We start from the raw sequence: 16,520 nt of genomic DNA on the forward strand, positions 1-16,520 counted from the left end.
TTTACTTCCAAATTCAATACCATGACCATGCTTTACTCTATGATGGAAATAAAGTTATTTTCAAAGAACAGTTTGGGAGATTCTTAATGATGAAAAAGCAGGGACTTTGGAATTGAGCAGACATGGGTTTATATTTTAGCCCTGACACTGACTAGTCATTTGACCTTGAGTGAGTTGTTCTTTGAATTTACCTAATCTGTAAAAAGGAGTTACCAAAAAAAAAAAAGGAGTTACCATACCTGCCCTACAAGGTGTTAGATTAAATGAGAAAACATACAAAATACCTACAACAGGGCTTGTTGTATAATGGTTAACCCAAAATGGTAATAGCTGTTACTCTTTTTTTTTTTTTGCGGTATGCGGGCCTCTCACTGTTGTGGCCTCCCAGGCTGTGGAGCACAGGCTCCGGACGTGCAGGCTCAGCGACGGGCCCATGTGGGATCTTCCCGGACCGGGGCACGAACCTATGTCCCCTGCATCGGCAGGCAGACTCTCAACCACTGTGCCACCAGGGAAGCCCTAGCTGTTACTCTTTAAGAAGGATTTGGAGGGGTGGGATAGGGAGGGCGGGAGGGAGGGAGACACAAGAGGGAAGGGATATGGGAACAGATGTATATGTATAACTGATTCACTTTGTTATAAAGCAGAAACTAATAAAAAAGAAAAAAGAAAAAATAATAAATAAATTTAAAAAAGAAAAAAAGAAGGATTTGGAGAAAGAATTATGGTCATATTTCTTAATTTCCCTTTTAACTTATATTTTTGTTTACTCATCAAGTTGTCTCAGTGATTTCCCTATTTCTTTATGCTTTTTAAAAAGCTTGTTAAATCCTGGATTATATTTTGGCCAAAGTACAGGCAGCAGAAAGAAACAGTGGGCCTCCTGGAGTCAGACTTTCTAGGTTTGACTCTCACCTGACTGCTAATGTGGACTTGAGCAAGTCATTGTTTCTGCGTTTATAAAATGAAATAACCATAATGCTGATCACTAAAGGATTAAATATTTGCCAGTCCAATACCTGGGAGAGAGTAAGTGGTTAATAAATGTTAGCTGTTTTTTTAAATTGCATCTGACACGACCTACTCTAAACTGTGGGACTTGTTCGCTCATTCTCTCTCTACTCCATCACGAATGGTACTGGTTGTAGCTGGATCCTTTCTGCTCACCCATAGTATTTTACAAGTCAGACAAACTTTAGTATTTTAATTCTGCTTTATTTTAACATATAACTAATCTATAACTAAACCTGATGATTATGTTGCATTGTTACCAGGAATATCAGACTCCAAAAGAAGCCTATCTTGAGATTTACAGAGTTTATAAACTGCTGAAAATCCCTGGAATGTTCAAAAACTGTGTAGTGCCACCTTGTACAGTTGGCATTATATCCAGATAAAGAATTTTAAAATGGATTTTGTAAGTTAAATTTTAAAATTCTTTCTTAAAAGAGCAACACTAACTAAAGCTTTTTAAAAAATGTAGTGAAAGATGGTTTACAAATAAATCGGGGCCTCTTGTTTTCCTTTGTAATCTTCATTGTGTCCTCTAAAGAAAATACATTTTGGGGTTGTTTTTTTTTTAATTGTTCACATATCTTCCTCAGGAGAACTTAGGAATTGCAAGTGCTGCATCTTTGAAAAGGAAAGAAACTTCCTAATTGCATCCTGAGGAGAGACGTGAAATATCTAGTACAGAGTCCTTATCCCTCTTTTTTTCTTAGTTTAAAACTTTAACTAGTTTTTTTTATAAAATTGTTATTATTATAAAGAGTGTATTTCCTGCTTTAAAAAACAAATCTGCATTTTGTGAAAATACTTTTTTTTTTGCCATGCTGCGCATCTTGCAGGATCTTAGTTCCCTGACCAGGGATCGAAACTGGGCCATAGCAGTGAAAGCACCGAGTCCTAACTACTGGACTGTCAGGGAATTCCCTGAAAATGCTTTAAATCAAAATTTCCTAATTGCCCATAAACTGTGGTTATCCCCTCATCCAGAGCGGCTTCGCTTATTCAAAGAACAAACAGAAAAAAATGTGTATTTCTGAGTTTTGGTTTAATTGTATAATATGGCAGTGATTAGATAATAAATTTGTCTTTTTTAAAATGGCAGTAACCTATGCCAACTTGATTTTTTAATTGCTATGGTCTGAAACTCTGGAATCATCTTTGTTAACACCTTTACTCATAAACAGTCTGTCAAGAGATTCTGTCAGTTTTCTCACCGCTGCTTACCTCTTACCACGAACCACTATGGTATGAGCTACCATGTTAACTCCCACCTGGATTATTGCAGTAACCTCCTAACTGTCTTCACTTGTGCTCACCTCCCTATGATCTGTCAACACAGGATGATCTTGTTAAAGCTTAACTCAGATAATATTACTCTTCTGCTTAGAATCCTTCATGTGCCAAGTATACTCCTACTACAGGACTTTGCACTTGAACCTTCTGCTCCCTGGAACTCTTTCCTCATGGTGGCTCAGTTCCTCCAGATGAATTTAGAGACCCTCCTAGCTACCCCTCCTTCCCTTTGCTTCTCTCTCCCTCTTCTTCCCCTCACATATACACACACAAACCCACATTTGCTGTTCCCCTTCTCTGCTGTATTTTCCCCATACCCCATCAGACAAGAAACTTATTTTACTTGTTAATATCTATTACTCCCCCTACTTGAATGTAAACTTCATCAGGGCAGGGATATTTTTCACTTTTGTTCTCTGCTGTATTATCAGCACCTAGAGTACTGCCTGGCCCATCATAGGTGCTCAAGAAATATTTGGTGAATTAAAAAATAAAGGATAAAGAAAATCATTTTAGTAACAAAATTTAATGGTTAAATAAGAAGACTTGTGAGATACCTTGTATTTATATTTAAGAATCCCTAGATAGTGTATCTTCAGTGATTTAGAATTTTGGCCTTGCTCATTAAAAAAAAATGAGTTAATAATAAAATAAGTTTACATTAAATTATCTTAATTCATTATTTGCATAATTTTAAAATTCATTTAATAAAACAGTTTAAATAATGTCCATTTTCATGGTTATAAAAAATTGAAATCTAAATTATCCAGAGTGGTAAATTATCCTCTTTTTATTGTCTGCTAACTCCTGTTCAGACTAGATTGTATTTGTTTGTTTGATGTCCTCTTGAATAGTACTATCTGGAGGAATCCTTTGCTGCCAGACTCAGGGTGTGTCTTTCGAGAATGTGTGTTGTAGTTTCTCATGCCAGACATTCCTGAGTAAGATCACTCTGGGACTGATTTTTATATTTTTTCTTAGCTACTTCCTAGGCCAACATAATGGCATAGTTTGAAGCCCAAACTCCGGCTCCATCAATGAGTCGTTTCTTTGGACTTATGTAGGTCCATCATTCCTGTTGTCTCCTTTTCTCCTTTGTGTACATTTTTAAAATAATTCATCAAAGAACATTCATTTCTAATTAGCTGTGTCTCATTCCACCAGCATTTCTCTTTTAGGACAGAACTGTACTAAATTATATACTGGACGGGCTTCCCTGGTGGCGCAGTGGTTGAGAGTCCGCCTGCTGATGCAGGGGACGCGGCTTCGTGCCCCGGTCCGGGAAGATCCCACATGCCCCGGAGCAGCTGGGCCCGTGAGCCATGGCTGCTGAGCCTGCGCGTCCGGAGCCTGTGCTCCGCAACGGGAGAGGCCACAACAGTGAGAGGCCCGCGTACCGCAAAAAAAAAATACTGGTATTAGCTGCTATATTATGATCAGAAGTTCCCATGTGCCATGACTATATAATTTGACGTAACATTCTTGGCTACTCTTAGAGTTAGTTCAAACTCAGCTATATTCGTTACTTAGAATAAAGTGAAAAGTTTAAACCAGAAGTTAAGATAAACAAATCTGTAGTTTGTTTTGTTGTTTTGAATGTTGACCAATATTTTTTATTGATCTAGTCCTTTTTCTTGTTGTTGCTTTTTTTAGGTTTTGTTCCAACTCTGGGTGGCACAGAGTTCAGAGTTCTTCAGGCGGTTAGCCCTGTTACTTTCTACGGCTAATTCACCTCCTGGGCCCTTACTTACTCCAGCACTTTTGCCTCATCATATTCTATCTGATGTGACTCAAGGTCTACCTCATGCTCATTCTGCCTGTTTGGAAGAGCTTAAGCGCAGCTATGAGTTCTATCGGTACTTTGAAACTCAGCACCAGTCAGTACCCCAGCGTTTATCCAAAACTCAGCAGAAGTCAAGAGAACTGAATAATGTTCACACAGCAGTACGCAGCTTGCAGCTCCATCTGAAAGCATTACTGAATGAGTAAGTTTAGAAGGCATGTAAGGAAATGTCCCCATGATTAGCAAGCTTCAGTCTTGTGCCATTGTGGTTGTTGGCTTGTGTCCTAGCTAAAAAGCAGCAGCAAAATTGAGACATGCAGCCTAAACGATGGTTTAAAGGTACAAATGTAGCAGACAAACAGTGATTTGTAAGTACTGTAATTTGGGGGAGCCATTTATAGTTTTTACTTTACCTGATGTCAACAGAAAACCTAGAAAGATAGGACAAAAGCATAGAAGTATTATTACATACAGTTGATGAGAAAAATATTGCTGTTTTTCTGAATAAATCAGAGCAGGTTTGGACATTTTTCTATAGCATACAACAAGTTTTTTGGCCCCAGCTGAATAATAAAAATGTAGAATCCATAGTTTATATTTGTTGATCTTCTACTTTGATACTCCACCTTAGTGAAATGTAGGGTCCAGTCATTTCAGTGAAATTTTTCTGTAACAGATACTCATAGTATAGGACTGGATCAAATGAATGATTGGGTTCATGTTGTAATCAGGGGAAGGTCATAGGAATTTAATGAGATGAGAAGACTGTAGTTGATGTACTTGACCCTGGATACCAGGCAAGAAGTAGAAGGGGGAGGGCAACAATTGATTTTGTAAGATAAGAAAATGGGTCAAAAGGACTTGAAGTCTCAGTAAAATCAAAAAGCTAATTTACTGGAGTGAAGAAGCTGGTGATGTACAAGGATAGGAAATTAAGTTCAGAAAGACATTTTAAGAAGAGAAGTTTTTACCCATCGGTTCAAGGTCTGAGATAGGTATTTACGTTTGATGTAAAGATCGCAGCATAGGGTAAAACTAAGAACCTGTGAGGCAGGGGCGTTCCAGTGGTCTGTTGCTGCCGTTCTAAGAAAACCCTGTCTCCCACAGGAAATATGGGAGATAAGGCAATCTCCACTTGAGTGGGTGGCAAGAGTTGGATCATCATGAGAGGACAAAAAGATTTCAGTGGAAAGGGTGTGTTAGGCAAAGCCAGGGTCTATAAAGAATTAATGTTTGGCAATAGAATCAGAAATACACAGGGCGCAATGGAATGCATTAGCGTGAGGGAAGGTGGCTCGAGAAGGAGGAGTGCTACACTGGATGGACATGAAAATGATAAAGAAGGGCTTTGTACCTTGGTCAGGGATTATGAATGATGCGTGGGAAGTATGTTTCCTATTTAAAAATGAAATATTCTATGTATGCTACATGTCACCTTTCGAAATACTTTCACTAGAGAGCAAACCAGTCACAAACCATCATATCTGATTTGCTCTTCAGCACTGCCACACACAACTTTTAAAAGTGTTATCTAAAAAATTTTGTGTTTCATCCCTCCCTCTCGCTTGTCCCCTTTGCTATTCCCACTCTCACTTGCCTACCCTAGGACATTAACCCTTTAACTGTTCTCCTAGCCTCTAGATGCAAGATTAATGTTTCTGAGGCATATATATGCTTTCTTATCTGAAAATTTTCACTGATTTTGGACTATAACAGCTTAGACTAAAGTCTGTATAAAACATTCTACAGAAAGGATTTGCCATAACCTGACTACAGGCTGCTTTCTGTCTTTATTTCTCACTTCTTTCCTTCAGTCCGGCCAAACTGTATAAATGCCTTTCCCCATGTACCATCTAGAATGACTTTCCTCGTCTTCTGTACATGCTCCGATTTTATCCATCCTTTCAGTGCTGCCTCAGAAGTACCTCCTCCTTAGCTGTTCCCTATCTGTACCCATAGCTGTAGTAACTTCCCCCTCTTCTGAATTCTTACAAGCCTGTCTTTATCTCTCAGTCATTTTGTGCCTGGATTTAGCCCAGCTTCACAGCTTACCAGCTCTATGACCTGGGCAAGTTTCTTCAACTCTCTAGACCTAATTTGGAATGGAAATAAAATGTTAATTTTAATTTTTTATGATATTGTATTATATATGTATAATTTCCCTGGTTTGGTTTAAGTTTCTTATAAGTAGGAAATGGGTTTAATTTATCCTTTCAGTTTGTAAAATGCCTGGTATGTATGCAAGAAATACTTGTTGAATAAATGTATGAATACTCTATAAGCTTTTTTAAAAATTGTGGTAAAATGCACATAACATAAAATTTACCATTTAACCATTTTTAAGCATACAGTTAAGTGGCATTAACTACATACATATTGTTGTGCAACCATCACCACCTTCCACGTCCAGAGCTTTTTTCATTTTATAAACTTATTTCTTAAATCAACCTTGCGAATTATACATTTCAGTTCATAGTTTAGAAATCTGTTGCTGTTTTTCTTTATTACTCAGGGTAATAATTTTTGAAGATGAACTTGAAAAGCTTGTTTGTACTAAAGAAACACAAGAACTAGTGTCAGAAGCTTATCAAATCTTAGAACAGAAATTAAAGTTGATTCAGCCCCATGTTCAAGCGAGCAACAATTGCTGGGAAGAGGCCATTTCTCAAGTGGACAAGTTGCTACGAAGAAACACAGATAAAAAAGGTACGTATGAGAGAGTTCTTTTGCGTACCCTTATCAGATATGCTTATTCTTCTCTGGTAAAATTTTATTAGGTGTACTTCTTATCTATGTGATGAAACTGACTTGACAAAATTACTTAGTTTACTAAAAAAAAGTTAAATTTATATGTACAAATTGACACTGAATATAAAGTCTTGGCTCTTATTTTTGTAAATAAAAAATGAATATGCTTTGAAAGTTCCCTGAATCATATACCTCCTTTTTTAAAAATTTAATTAAACAAATAGATTTTAATAGTATTATTCCATTATTAGGACTTCCAGAAACTCTTTTCCAGTTAGGGTAATAATGAGTTTGGTAGTCAGGGGCCAGAAATTGAGTCTACTTTTAAGATAAAATACTTCAGTCATTTAAAAATAGTATACAAGGGCTTCCCTGGTGGTGCAATGGTTGAGAGTCCGCCTGCCTATGCAGGGGACACGGGTTCGTGCCCCAGTCCGGGAAGATCCCACATGCCGTGGAGCGGCTGGGCCCGTGAGCCATGGCCGCCGAGCCTGCGCGTCTGGAGCCTGTGCTCCGCAGCGGGAGAGGCCACAGCAGTGAGAGGCTCGCGTACCGCAAAAAAAAAGAAAAAAAAAAAAATAGTATACAAATGCTATGTTAGCTGGTACTGCATATTTGTTATTAAGGATCTAAAATGTATTAAGTGCTGTCTGTTGGTGGGAATGTAAATTGATACAGCCACTATGGAGAACAGTATAGAGCTTCCTTAAAAAGCTAAAAATAGAACCACCATATGACCCAGCAATCCCACTACTGGGCATATACCCTGAGAAAACCATAATTCAAAAAGAGTCATGTACCACCATGTTCATTGCAGCTCTATTTACAATAGCCAGGACATGGAAGTAACCTAAGTGTCCATCGACAGATGAATGGATAAAGAAGATGTGGCACATATATACAATGGAATATTCCTCAGCCATAAAAAGAAACGAAACTGAGTTATTTGTAGTGAGGTGGATGGACCTAGAGTCTGTCATACAAAGTGAAGTAAGTCAGAAAGGGAAAAACAAATACCATATGCTAACACGTATATATGGAATCTAAAAAAAAAAAGGTTCTGATGAACATAGGGGCAGGACAGGAATAAAGACACAGACTAGAGAATGGACTTGAGGACATGGGGAGGGGGCAGGGTAAGCTGGGACGAGGTGAGAGAGTAACATTGACATACACTACCAAATGTAAAAGAGATAGCTAGTGGGAAGCAGCTGCATAGCACAGGGAGAAGAGCTCGGTGCTTTGCGACCACCTACAGGGGTGGGATAAGGAGGGTGGGAGGGAGACGCAAGAGGGAGGGTATATGGGGTTATACGTATGCATATAGGTGATTCACTTTGTTATACAGCAGAAACTAACACACCATTGTAAAGCAATTATACTCCAATAAAGATGTTAAAAAAAAGAAAATGTATTAAAATGTGCCATTATTTAATAGGAGCATCGGAGTGCCTTGTACTCCTAGGTAAAAAGGCAGTCTTGAAACTTTCGGCAAAACTGCTTTCCTTTGCATCCAGATTTTATACTTGTTTTTACTAATTTCACTAATTCCATTGTAAATGGTTGACATATTAATCTTTAAACTTATGCTACAAGTCAATACCATGTTTATCCCTTGGAACCTTATTATGAGGTTAATCAGATTTATGTATAGAAATTGTATTGCTGCCAAAGGTGAGTAATGCTTTATCATCCTGTTAGTCATTGTTTTGTTTACAGCTAGATCTGTAATACTTTGTTTAATGTCTTAAACAAACTGAGTAAGTCCTTAGATAGTAAAAGTATTAACTTCTTTCAAAGGAAATGTTAACAAGCTAATTACCGATATATTACCAATAGATTTCCTTTATATCTCAAATGTAAATGGTGAATAATTTTCTCCAAAGGATAACTTTGCCAAGAATTTTTAGTATGTGCAAATATGTATACATATTAAACTTTTTGATACGACTCTAGAGCTTTTAAGTGTATTTTCCATAAATAGAAACATTTAGAAGACCACTGGGTGTTAAAAGATGCATCTCATTCACCCCTCCCTTAGCATACTCTGAGATGTTGAATCTTAGTCACTCAAACATGATTGTTAAAATTGTCTCCAAATCATTGGGCAGATGATAAGCCATTTCGTGATGTCCTCTGTATATGTGGCTTTTGCTCATAGGTGATAATGACATGAAGTAAGATACAAGTATTCACAAACTTTTCTCACTAAAATGCCCATAGTAGCCTTGGCTACACAACCTGAAATAAAACTGTTCGTTTGGGGCTTCCCTGGTGGCGCAGTGGTTGAGAGTCCGCCTGCCGATGCAGGGAACATGGGTTCGTGCCCCGGTCCGGGAAGATCCCACATGCCGCGGAGCGACTGGGCCCGTGAGCCATGGCCGCTGGCCCTGTGCATCCGGAGCCTGTGCTCCGCAACGGGAGAGGCCACAGCAGTGAGAGGCCCACGTACCACACACACACACAAAAAAAAACCCCAAAACTGTTCGTTTGAATTTTTTTAAGCAGCAGGTGCTTTTAGTTAGCCATATCTTTTTTTTTAGTTATTTCAAAATTATAGGAATATCACGAGAATAATAATTCTAAGTACCGTTCATCCAGATTCCCCAGTTGTTGACGTTCTACCACATTTGTTTTATCTGTGTATCTGTCTATAAATTCTTTTGGTGGTATTATTCTGAACCATTTGAGAGTAAGATACAGACATGAAACCCCATTACCCCTAAATACTTCTGTTCACATTTTTGAAAAACAGACATTCTTTTACATACCCGTAGTATGCCATCAAAGTCAGGAAATAGCCCAAGGCTCCTTCAGCTGATGAATAGGTAAGCCATTGTATCCACCCATACGATGGAATACTACTCAAATAAAAAAGAAGTGAACTACTGATACATTAATAAGATGGAAGATGCACAATGCTAATCAGAAGAGGACAGACTCAAATCACTACATACTGTATGATTCCATGTATATGACATTCTGAAAATGATAGAATTTAATAGGAACAGGAAACGTATCAATGGTTACTAGGAGTTGGATATGGAGGGAGGAATAGGGTATAAAGAGGCAGCATAAGTAAATGTTGTGACGTCATAGAACTATTCTGTATCATGATTGTGGTGGTAGAGGTGATTACATGACTCTAATTTGTCTAAACTCCTAAAATTGTATATACAAAAAAGAGTGAATTTTATGAGTGAATAAAATAAATTAGCTTAAAATGTTTTCACCCACCAGTTTTAGCATCCATTGATAGTTCCTGCTTGAATTGGGTATTACTGTGATGGTTGCCAAATGGTAATTTTCTACTTCCATTTTCCATTTACACTTACTAGTTGACACTCTATTATAAGGTTAAGCATCCCCCCCTTTCCACTTATTTACTTATTTATATCAGTGTGGATATATGGATTTTTATTTTATTCAGTAGGTCGTAGTTTGTTACTTTTATGTTATATTGTTTGTTGTCCAGGTTGTCCAAAGTTTGACCAGAGGGAGCCCATTCAAGGTGATTCGTGTCACCATCATTCTTTGAGCACTTCTTCACTTTGTCTCATACTTTCCCTGCCTCCAGCCATAACATCAGCCTTGTCTCCAAGAAGCCCTCATTCCTTTTAATGGAAAATGATATTTAGAAACCAAGATCGAGGTGCTACTGGGATGTTACTTCTTTTACCACTTCTCAGTGTACAGAGCTGTGAAATACATCTGTGTATATACATGTATACACTCCATCTCTATTTCTGTATCTGTCTGTCCATATATGTTGTAAGCCATGAGTTCATAACAATACCTCCAATTCAATTCTAATACCACATAGTTTATTCTGGCCTTCCCCCCTCTATATTTGTTCCTCCCTTTTGTGATTATGAGAAGCTTGGCTGTCATTAGTTTCAATATATTTACTTATTTACTCAATCTTTTGTATGTAACCAATCGCCTGCTGCTGTGGGCTAAGTCACATTTCTGCTGATTCACACCTACTGAAGGTTCTTCCCACCCCAGCCTAGCTTGCTTTGACCACACCAGCCCATGCCAGCTGAGAGTCCCCCCAACTCTGTTCCCAACCATGTATCTATCATTACTCTTGAAAGGTAAAAACCTAGAGGCTTAACCCCTGCTTCTTGAGAAAAGAGAGAGAGCTGGACATGAGGCTAAGTAACCCTGAGATTAGATGCCAGACACCAATTTTAAATAATTAAAGTTAAGCTCATCTGGGTGATCTTTTCAATCTGTTTACTTGTGAAACTCATTTCCAATCCTAACTTCTCCTGAGAATAAAAATAGTATAAGCGAAGTACAAGATCAAAGTTCGTTTTTTGTAGGGAACAGTGGGTCTGTCTTGAGCCTGTTTCTGTGCCATGAACAAAGTTGATTGTTCAGCGAGTATTTAGAGTACCTACTGTGTGCCAGATACTATGGTAAGGTGAAAAAGGGAGAGAAAAAACAGGTTTTTCTTCTCCAAGAGTTTAACTTAAATTGTAAATCTATAGATATTACTCTTGTTCACTTTCATAGATGCTCACTCATTTCTGTGTTTCTTTTTAAGGCCAACCTGAAATGGCGTGTGAAAACCCACACTGTGCTGTGGGACCTTTGATGCCTCCTCTACACATTGCAGACAAGGATCCAATCCCTGAGGAGCAGGTAAGGGTGAAAATTGCTTTTTTTTCCCCTAAAGAGTTTCACGTACATAACTTACCTACCTTTCTCCGTAAGTGACATGGATAAGTTCACGTAAGTTGTTGAATTTATATTTCTAATGAACTTCAAAATCACAATACAATGTATTGAATTTATGTCATATCATTAGTTCTTAGTGCCTTGCATTTGGATCCATTGAATCTACCCACACATTTTCCTGTTTATATCTAATTGTCCATTTTTTAAATACTCAAAAATGATGAAATGCATTAAAAATTAGTGCATTAGCAAAGGTACCTTCTGGGATGCTGGAAATGTTTTTATCTTGATCAGAGTGGTGGTTTACCAGTACCTGTGCCTATGTAAAAGTCCTGTACATTTAAGATTTGTGCATTTGGCTGCATGTATGTATGTTATATGCTTTTTTATAAAACACTTTTTTAAATGATTGTGTTGTTGACAACAGATTGCTCATTCTGAAGAAGGCTTCTTTTCCTTAGGTCATACTGTCTATTCAGTATTCTTAATTGCAAAGGGAAACCAACCCTACTTAGTTAAACCTACAAGAAATTTGTTTAAAAACATTACATAGCTGACAGAATATTTCAGAGGTCCAGATAATCAGGCTTGAAGCAGGCTGGGGTAAACAGCCAAAATCACTCAAAAGAACTGTTCCAGTGGCAACATCACTGCTAAGTCACTGGGTGCAGATGTTGCCACTTGCTCCATCAATGTTGAATAATGAAAACTATCTTCAGAACCTCTACCTCTGGAAACTTGATCTGCCACCATCCTTGCCAAATGGATTCCTCAAAATGCCTATTTCTTTTTCTTTTTTTTTTTTTTAACATCTTTATTGGAGTATAATTGCTTTACAATGATGTGTTAGTCTCTGCTTTATAACAAAGTGAATCAGCTATACATATATCCTCATATCTCCTCCCTCTTGCATCTCCCTCCCTCCCTCCCTATCCCACCCCTCTAGGTGGTCGCAAAGCACCAAGCTGATCTCCCTGTGCTATGCGGCTGCTTCCCACTAGCTATCTATTTTACATTTGGTAGTATGCCTATTTCTTTTATAACAAACTTCTGAATCAGATCTGATCCAGGTACAACCGATTAGAGGATCTCAACTCATTTTCCTTAACCATAACTGCAAGGAAAGCTGAGTAAGCAAGGATCCTACCCTCTCCCTTAGAGATAAGGAGAACCATAAGATGAGGTGTTCCCCAATCCTAGCAATAGTGTTCAAACTTCCTGGGAAGTCAGAAAGAACCACAAATGTCTACCAAAGAAGACTAACATACCTGACCACCTCCCCAAACCAGCAGCCCTGCTAATTTTGATTGGTTTTAACAAAGCTAAAGCTGTAATCTTGACTAGATCTATAGAATGGTATCAGAGTAGAAAAATAACAATCGAAGTTGTTAAACTTCTTATCCACAACCCTTTTCATATCAGGTAAGTTTTTTTAAGATTTCAATTTATCTATGTTTGCTTTGTTCGCCCAGCTGTGCTTTAATGACCTGTGCCGGGAGTCCTCATTTTTTTTAATCTTGGAGATCAATAGGTGCAAGTAAATGAATGCTACTAGAAAATTGTCCTCTTGAAGTACAGTGCTTTTTCTTTTATTCATTTTCAGGAGTTAGAAGCTTATGTAGATGATATTGATATGGACAGTGATTTCAGAAAGGATGATTTTTGTTACTTGTCTCAAGAAGACAGAGAGAGACAGGAGCGTGAGCATGAAGAATCCAAGAGGGTACTCCAAGAACTAAAATCTGTGCTGGGATTTAAAGCATCAGAGGCAGAAAGGCAGAAGTGGAAGCAACTTCTGTTTAGTGATCATGGTAAGCACTGACTTCAGAGTAAAACGTTATTTCAATGTAAGGGATTCTTTTTTCTTGAACTATAAATCTTATTTTAGGTATAGAATTCTTATGGTTTTAATTTTAGGGATCCACCAGTAAGTATAGTACTTTTTCTTCTAGACACAAAATTAATTTGATCACTAAAAGAGTGAGTATATAATCAGATTGGGAATACGAAATTTGACTTTTTCATCGGTTGATTTTTTTTACTAAATTTGTTTTGAAATGGGTAGTGAGTTGTGAATAAATTGATGTGTTTTCAAATTTAGTGAATTTGAGATTCTAAACTCTGTCCTATGTTGATTTTATAATTACTTTAATAAAACACAAAATTAATAACTACGTTCACTATTAAAACAAATGAGTTAAAACCTAGGGCCTTAACTATATCATTAGGTTACTTAATTGATCTGAGCACTTTAGTAGATGGGAAGCAGAGATGCTTCTGTGCACGCTGTCTCCATACTTGGATTCGGACAAAGTTGGATGACTGGTAGTACCTAAGATTACCCTTAAACTTCTTTATGTTAACCACCCATCTTTTCTTTAGTCGAACTTCATGGGAGGCAGGAAAGGGAAAGAGGGGAAGCTTAGTACTTGACAATATCAAACTAGCTAATTCGTAATTAGGAATTAATTCCTATGGATTTCTAAGAAGGTAGAGTGGGACTTCCCTTCCATTTTAGAGTATGTGGAGCCTCAGAATCAACTGCCTTCTCTTCCTTTTCTCTTTTTCACTAGAAGTATATAGATTACCTATACTCTGGAAGGTTCCTCATCGTTCTCTTTTCTTCTCTTAGGAGCCCTACCATCCTCCCTTGTCCAGATGTACACTTCTTGATTTTTTTTTAAATTTATTTATTTTTGGCTGTGTTGGATCTTCGTTGCCACATGCAGCCTTTCTCTAGTCGCGGTGAGCAGACTTCTCATTGCAGTGGCTTCTGTTGTTGCAGAGTACGGGCTCTAGGTGCACGGGCTTCAGTAGTTGTGGCTCGTGAGCTCTAGAGCACAGGCTCAGTAGTTGTGGAGCACAGGCTTAGCTGCTCCGTGGCATGTGGGATCTTCCCAGACCAGGGCTCGAACCCGTGTCCCCTACATTGGCAGGCGGATTCTTAGCCACTGCGCCACCAGGGAAACCCCCAGTTCTTGATTTTATCCTTCTTTCTTCCCATTGGTCCCCTTTGTAGCCCAGGTCCTTATAAGATTATGGTCGTATATTTTGATAGCCTCTTAGTTGACTTGCATTTTCAATACCTTTTTCTTCTAAGCTATTCTTAGAAAATGGCTTCTAAGTTTTTAGGATAGCTTATATCTCTCCTTGAAAGCTACTTAGATTTTTCTCAAACAGCACACTGATAATAGCTCTCTATCTTAAAAACCTGTGGTGGTTCCCCCTTTCTAATTGTATTGAATCTAAACTCCTTTTCCTGGTTTCAAGCCTCTCCATCATGAGTTCATCATATCCAATTATATTCCCCACTATTTCTAACATAGATATCTTCCTCTACTTATATCTATCTAATTAGACGATGATTGCTGTTTTTGTTAATGAAAAACATATATGGTGATCCCTTTACCAGGAATGCTGTCCTCTCCACCAGTCTCTCCTCCATGCATCCCCCTCTTACTGCTCCAGTCCTTCCACCTCTCCTACCACTACAGACCCTCACACCTGGGGGCACTCTAGTGAAATGAAAGGACATCTTGAGCAGCAAAACATGTAGTAGATGAAGAACTTCCCAGAAGCAGCAGTAAAAACAGAGTTCCTGAACTTGCTTGTCTATATATTTATGGCCTACATAAACCAGAGATTAAGAGTATTATATTTTAGACACTGTTGTTTCCTATGCATTCAATTTGTTTTGTGTCTATAATTAAATTGGTCTTAAATAGGGGCTTTATTATCCCCCACAGTATTCATTTAGTAAATTACTCACTCAACAAGTAGATATTAAGATACTGTTTACTGCTGTATCCCTAGCACATAGATCGAGAGACAAAATCCCCATACTCCTGGAGGTTTATATTCTAACCCAGAGTTAACAATTGGTGCATTATACAGATTACCTGCCCCCATTTAATTAACAATAATCAGGAATATCAATCAACTTCTAATATATGTTGCATTCTTTAAGAATTAATTAGCAGATTTATAGACTAACACTGTACATGAAATCTGAAAATAACATTGTATGTGAACTTACATCCTTTTTTATTGTTTAGTATTTTCTTCATGTGGCTTTAAAATTATCTTCTTGACAGTATGGGTAAAGATATAATGATGAGAGAAATGTATCTCTTTTTCAGGTATGTGTTTTCCATAGTTTACATTTGAAAAGGCAATAATGCTAATTTAGTTTGTGAAAAGAAATAAAAAGCTAAAACCTTAAAATGCTTTGCCCATGAAAAATTTCAGTACATCTTCCAGAGTTGTTTTCGTCTCTGCCTACAGGGGTAAAGTCCGAATGGAATTAGAGAGGGAAATTCTACACTGGAACCTGCTGTGGCCATTTTTTTCTGTTGTTGCTGCTTCTCTAGTGGAGTTACTGCAGCTTAGGGACCTGTTTCTTGGAAATGGACATGTTTTACAAAATTATTTTTTAAATAAACGCCAGATCTTCAAGACGTGCTTTTTTTTTTCTTCCGTCATGCTTCATAACATATTGTATTGTACTAACCCCTCATAATGGGAGGAGAGACTGCCTAGCAAGCAACCCACTGCCTACTAACATCAAGAGGGGCTAAATAAAACTTCATTTTCCTTGAAAGGACAACTTCTGCCGTATGGATATAATATTTATGTATTACGCTTTGTACAGTAGTTGATCTGGAATGCAGGTTTTATTTAATTTTATATTTTTCTGTGGCATTACAAAATGTGTACAAGTTTTGCCTTTATTTTCATCAGGGTCTTGTTAGGTGGTTGGCAAGTGAGTTGAATTGTATGTTGCATTTTTTTTCCCATGCTGTTTTAACTTGTAAATATATATGTGTTGATGATAGGATGATTACCTGGATTACTGTTAGGTGTTTTATCTGACATACTACTAGTGAAAACCATGCTGCTTATTCTTTAGTACAGTGGTTCTCAAACTTTAGTGTGCATCAGAATCCAGTGGAGGGCTTGTAAAACATAGCCAGTCCTCACTCAGTTTCCAGTTCAGTAGGTG

General features: G+C 37.8%; 1 protein-coding gene across 6 annotated transcripts in view; it reads left to right on the top strand.

Annotated features, from left to right (window-relative positions):
- VEZT (vezatin, adherens junctions transmembrane protein) overlaps positions 1-16,520 on the top strand; it is a gene marked incomplete at its 3' end in the record, with an annotated part of 74,492 nt that overhangs the window by 57,074 nt on the left and 898 nt on the right. For 5 of the 6 annotated variants that reach the window (XM_082634683.1, XM_082634679.1, XM_082634680.1 and 2 more), the window contains 4 exons: positions 3,955-4,286; positions 6,597-6,790; positions 11,385-11,482; positions 13,122-13,329. In XM_082634683.1, coding sequence (XP_082490809.1) covers positions 3,955-4,286; positions 6,597-6,790; positions 11,385-11,482; positions 13,122-13,329 — 832 coding nt within the window. Of the gene's footprint in view, positions 1-3,954; positions 4,287-6,596; positions 6,791-11,384; positions 11,483-13,121; positions 13,330-15,802; positions 15,974-16,520 lie in introns of those variants that run through there. The other variant, XM_082634682.1, reaches the window with a different exon arrangement.

The sequence above is a fragment of the Mesoplodon mirus genome, assembly GCF_964341445.2.
Source record: "Mesoplodon mirus genome assembly, chromosome: 11".
NCBI lineage: Eukaryota > Metazoa > Chordata > Mammalia > Artiodactyla > Ziphiidae > Mesoplodon > Mesoplodon mirus.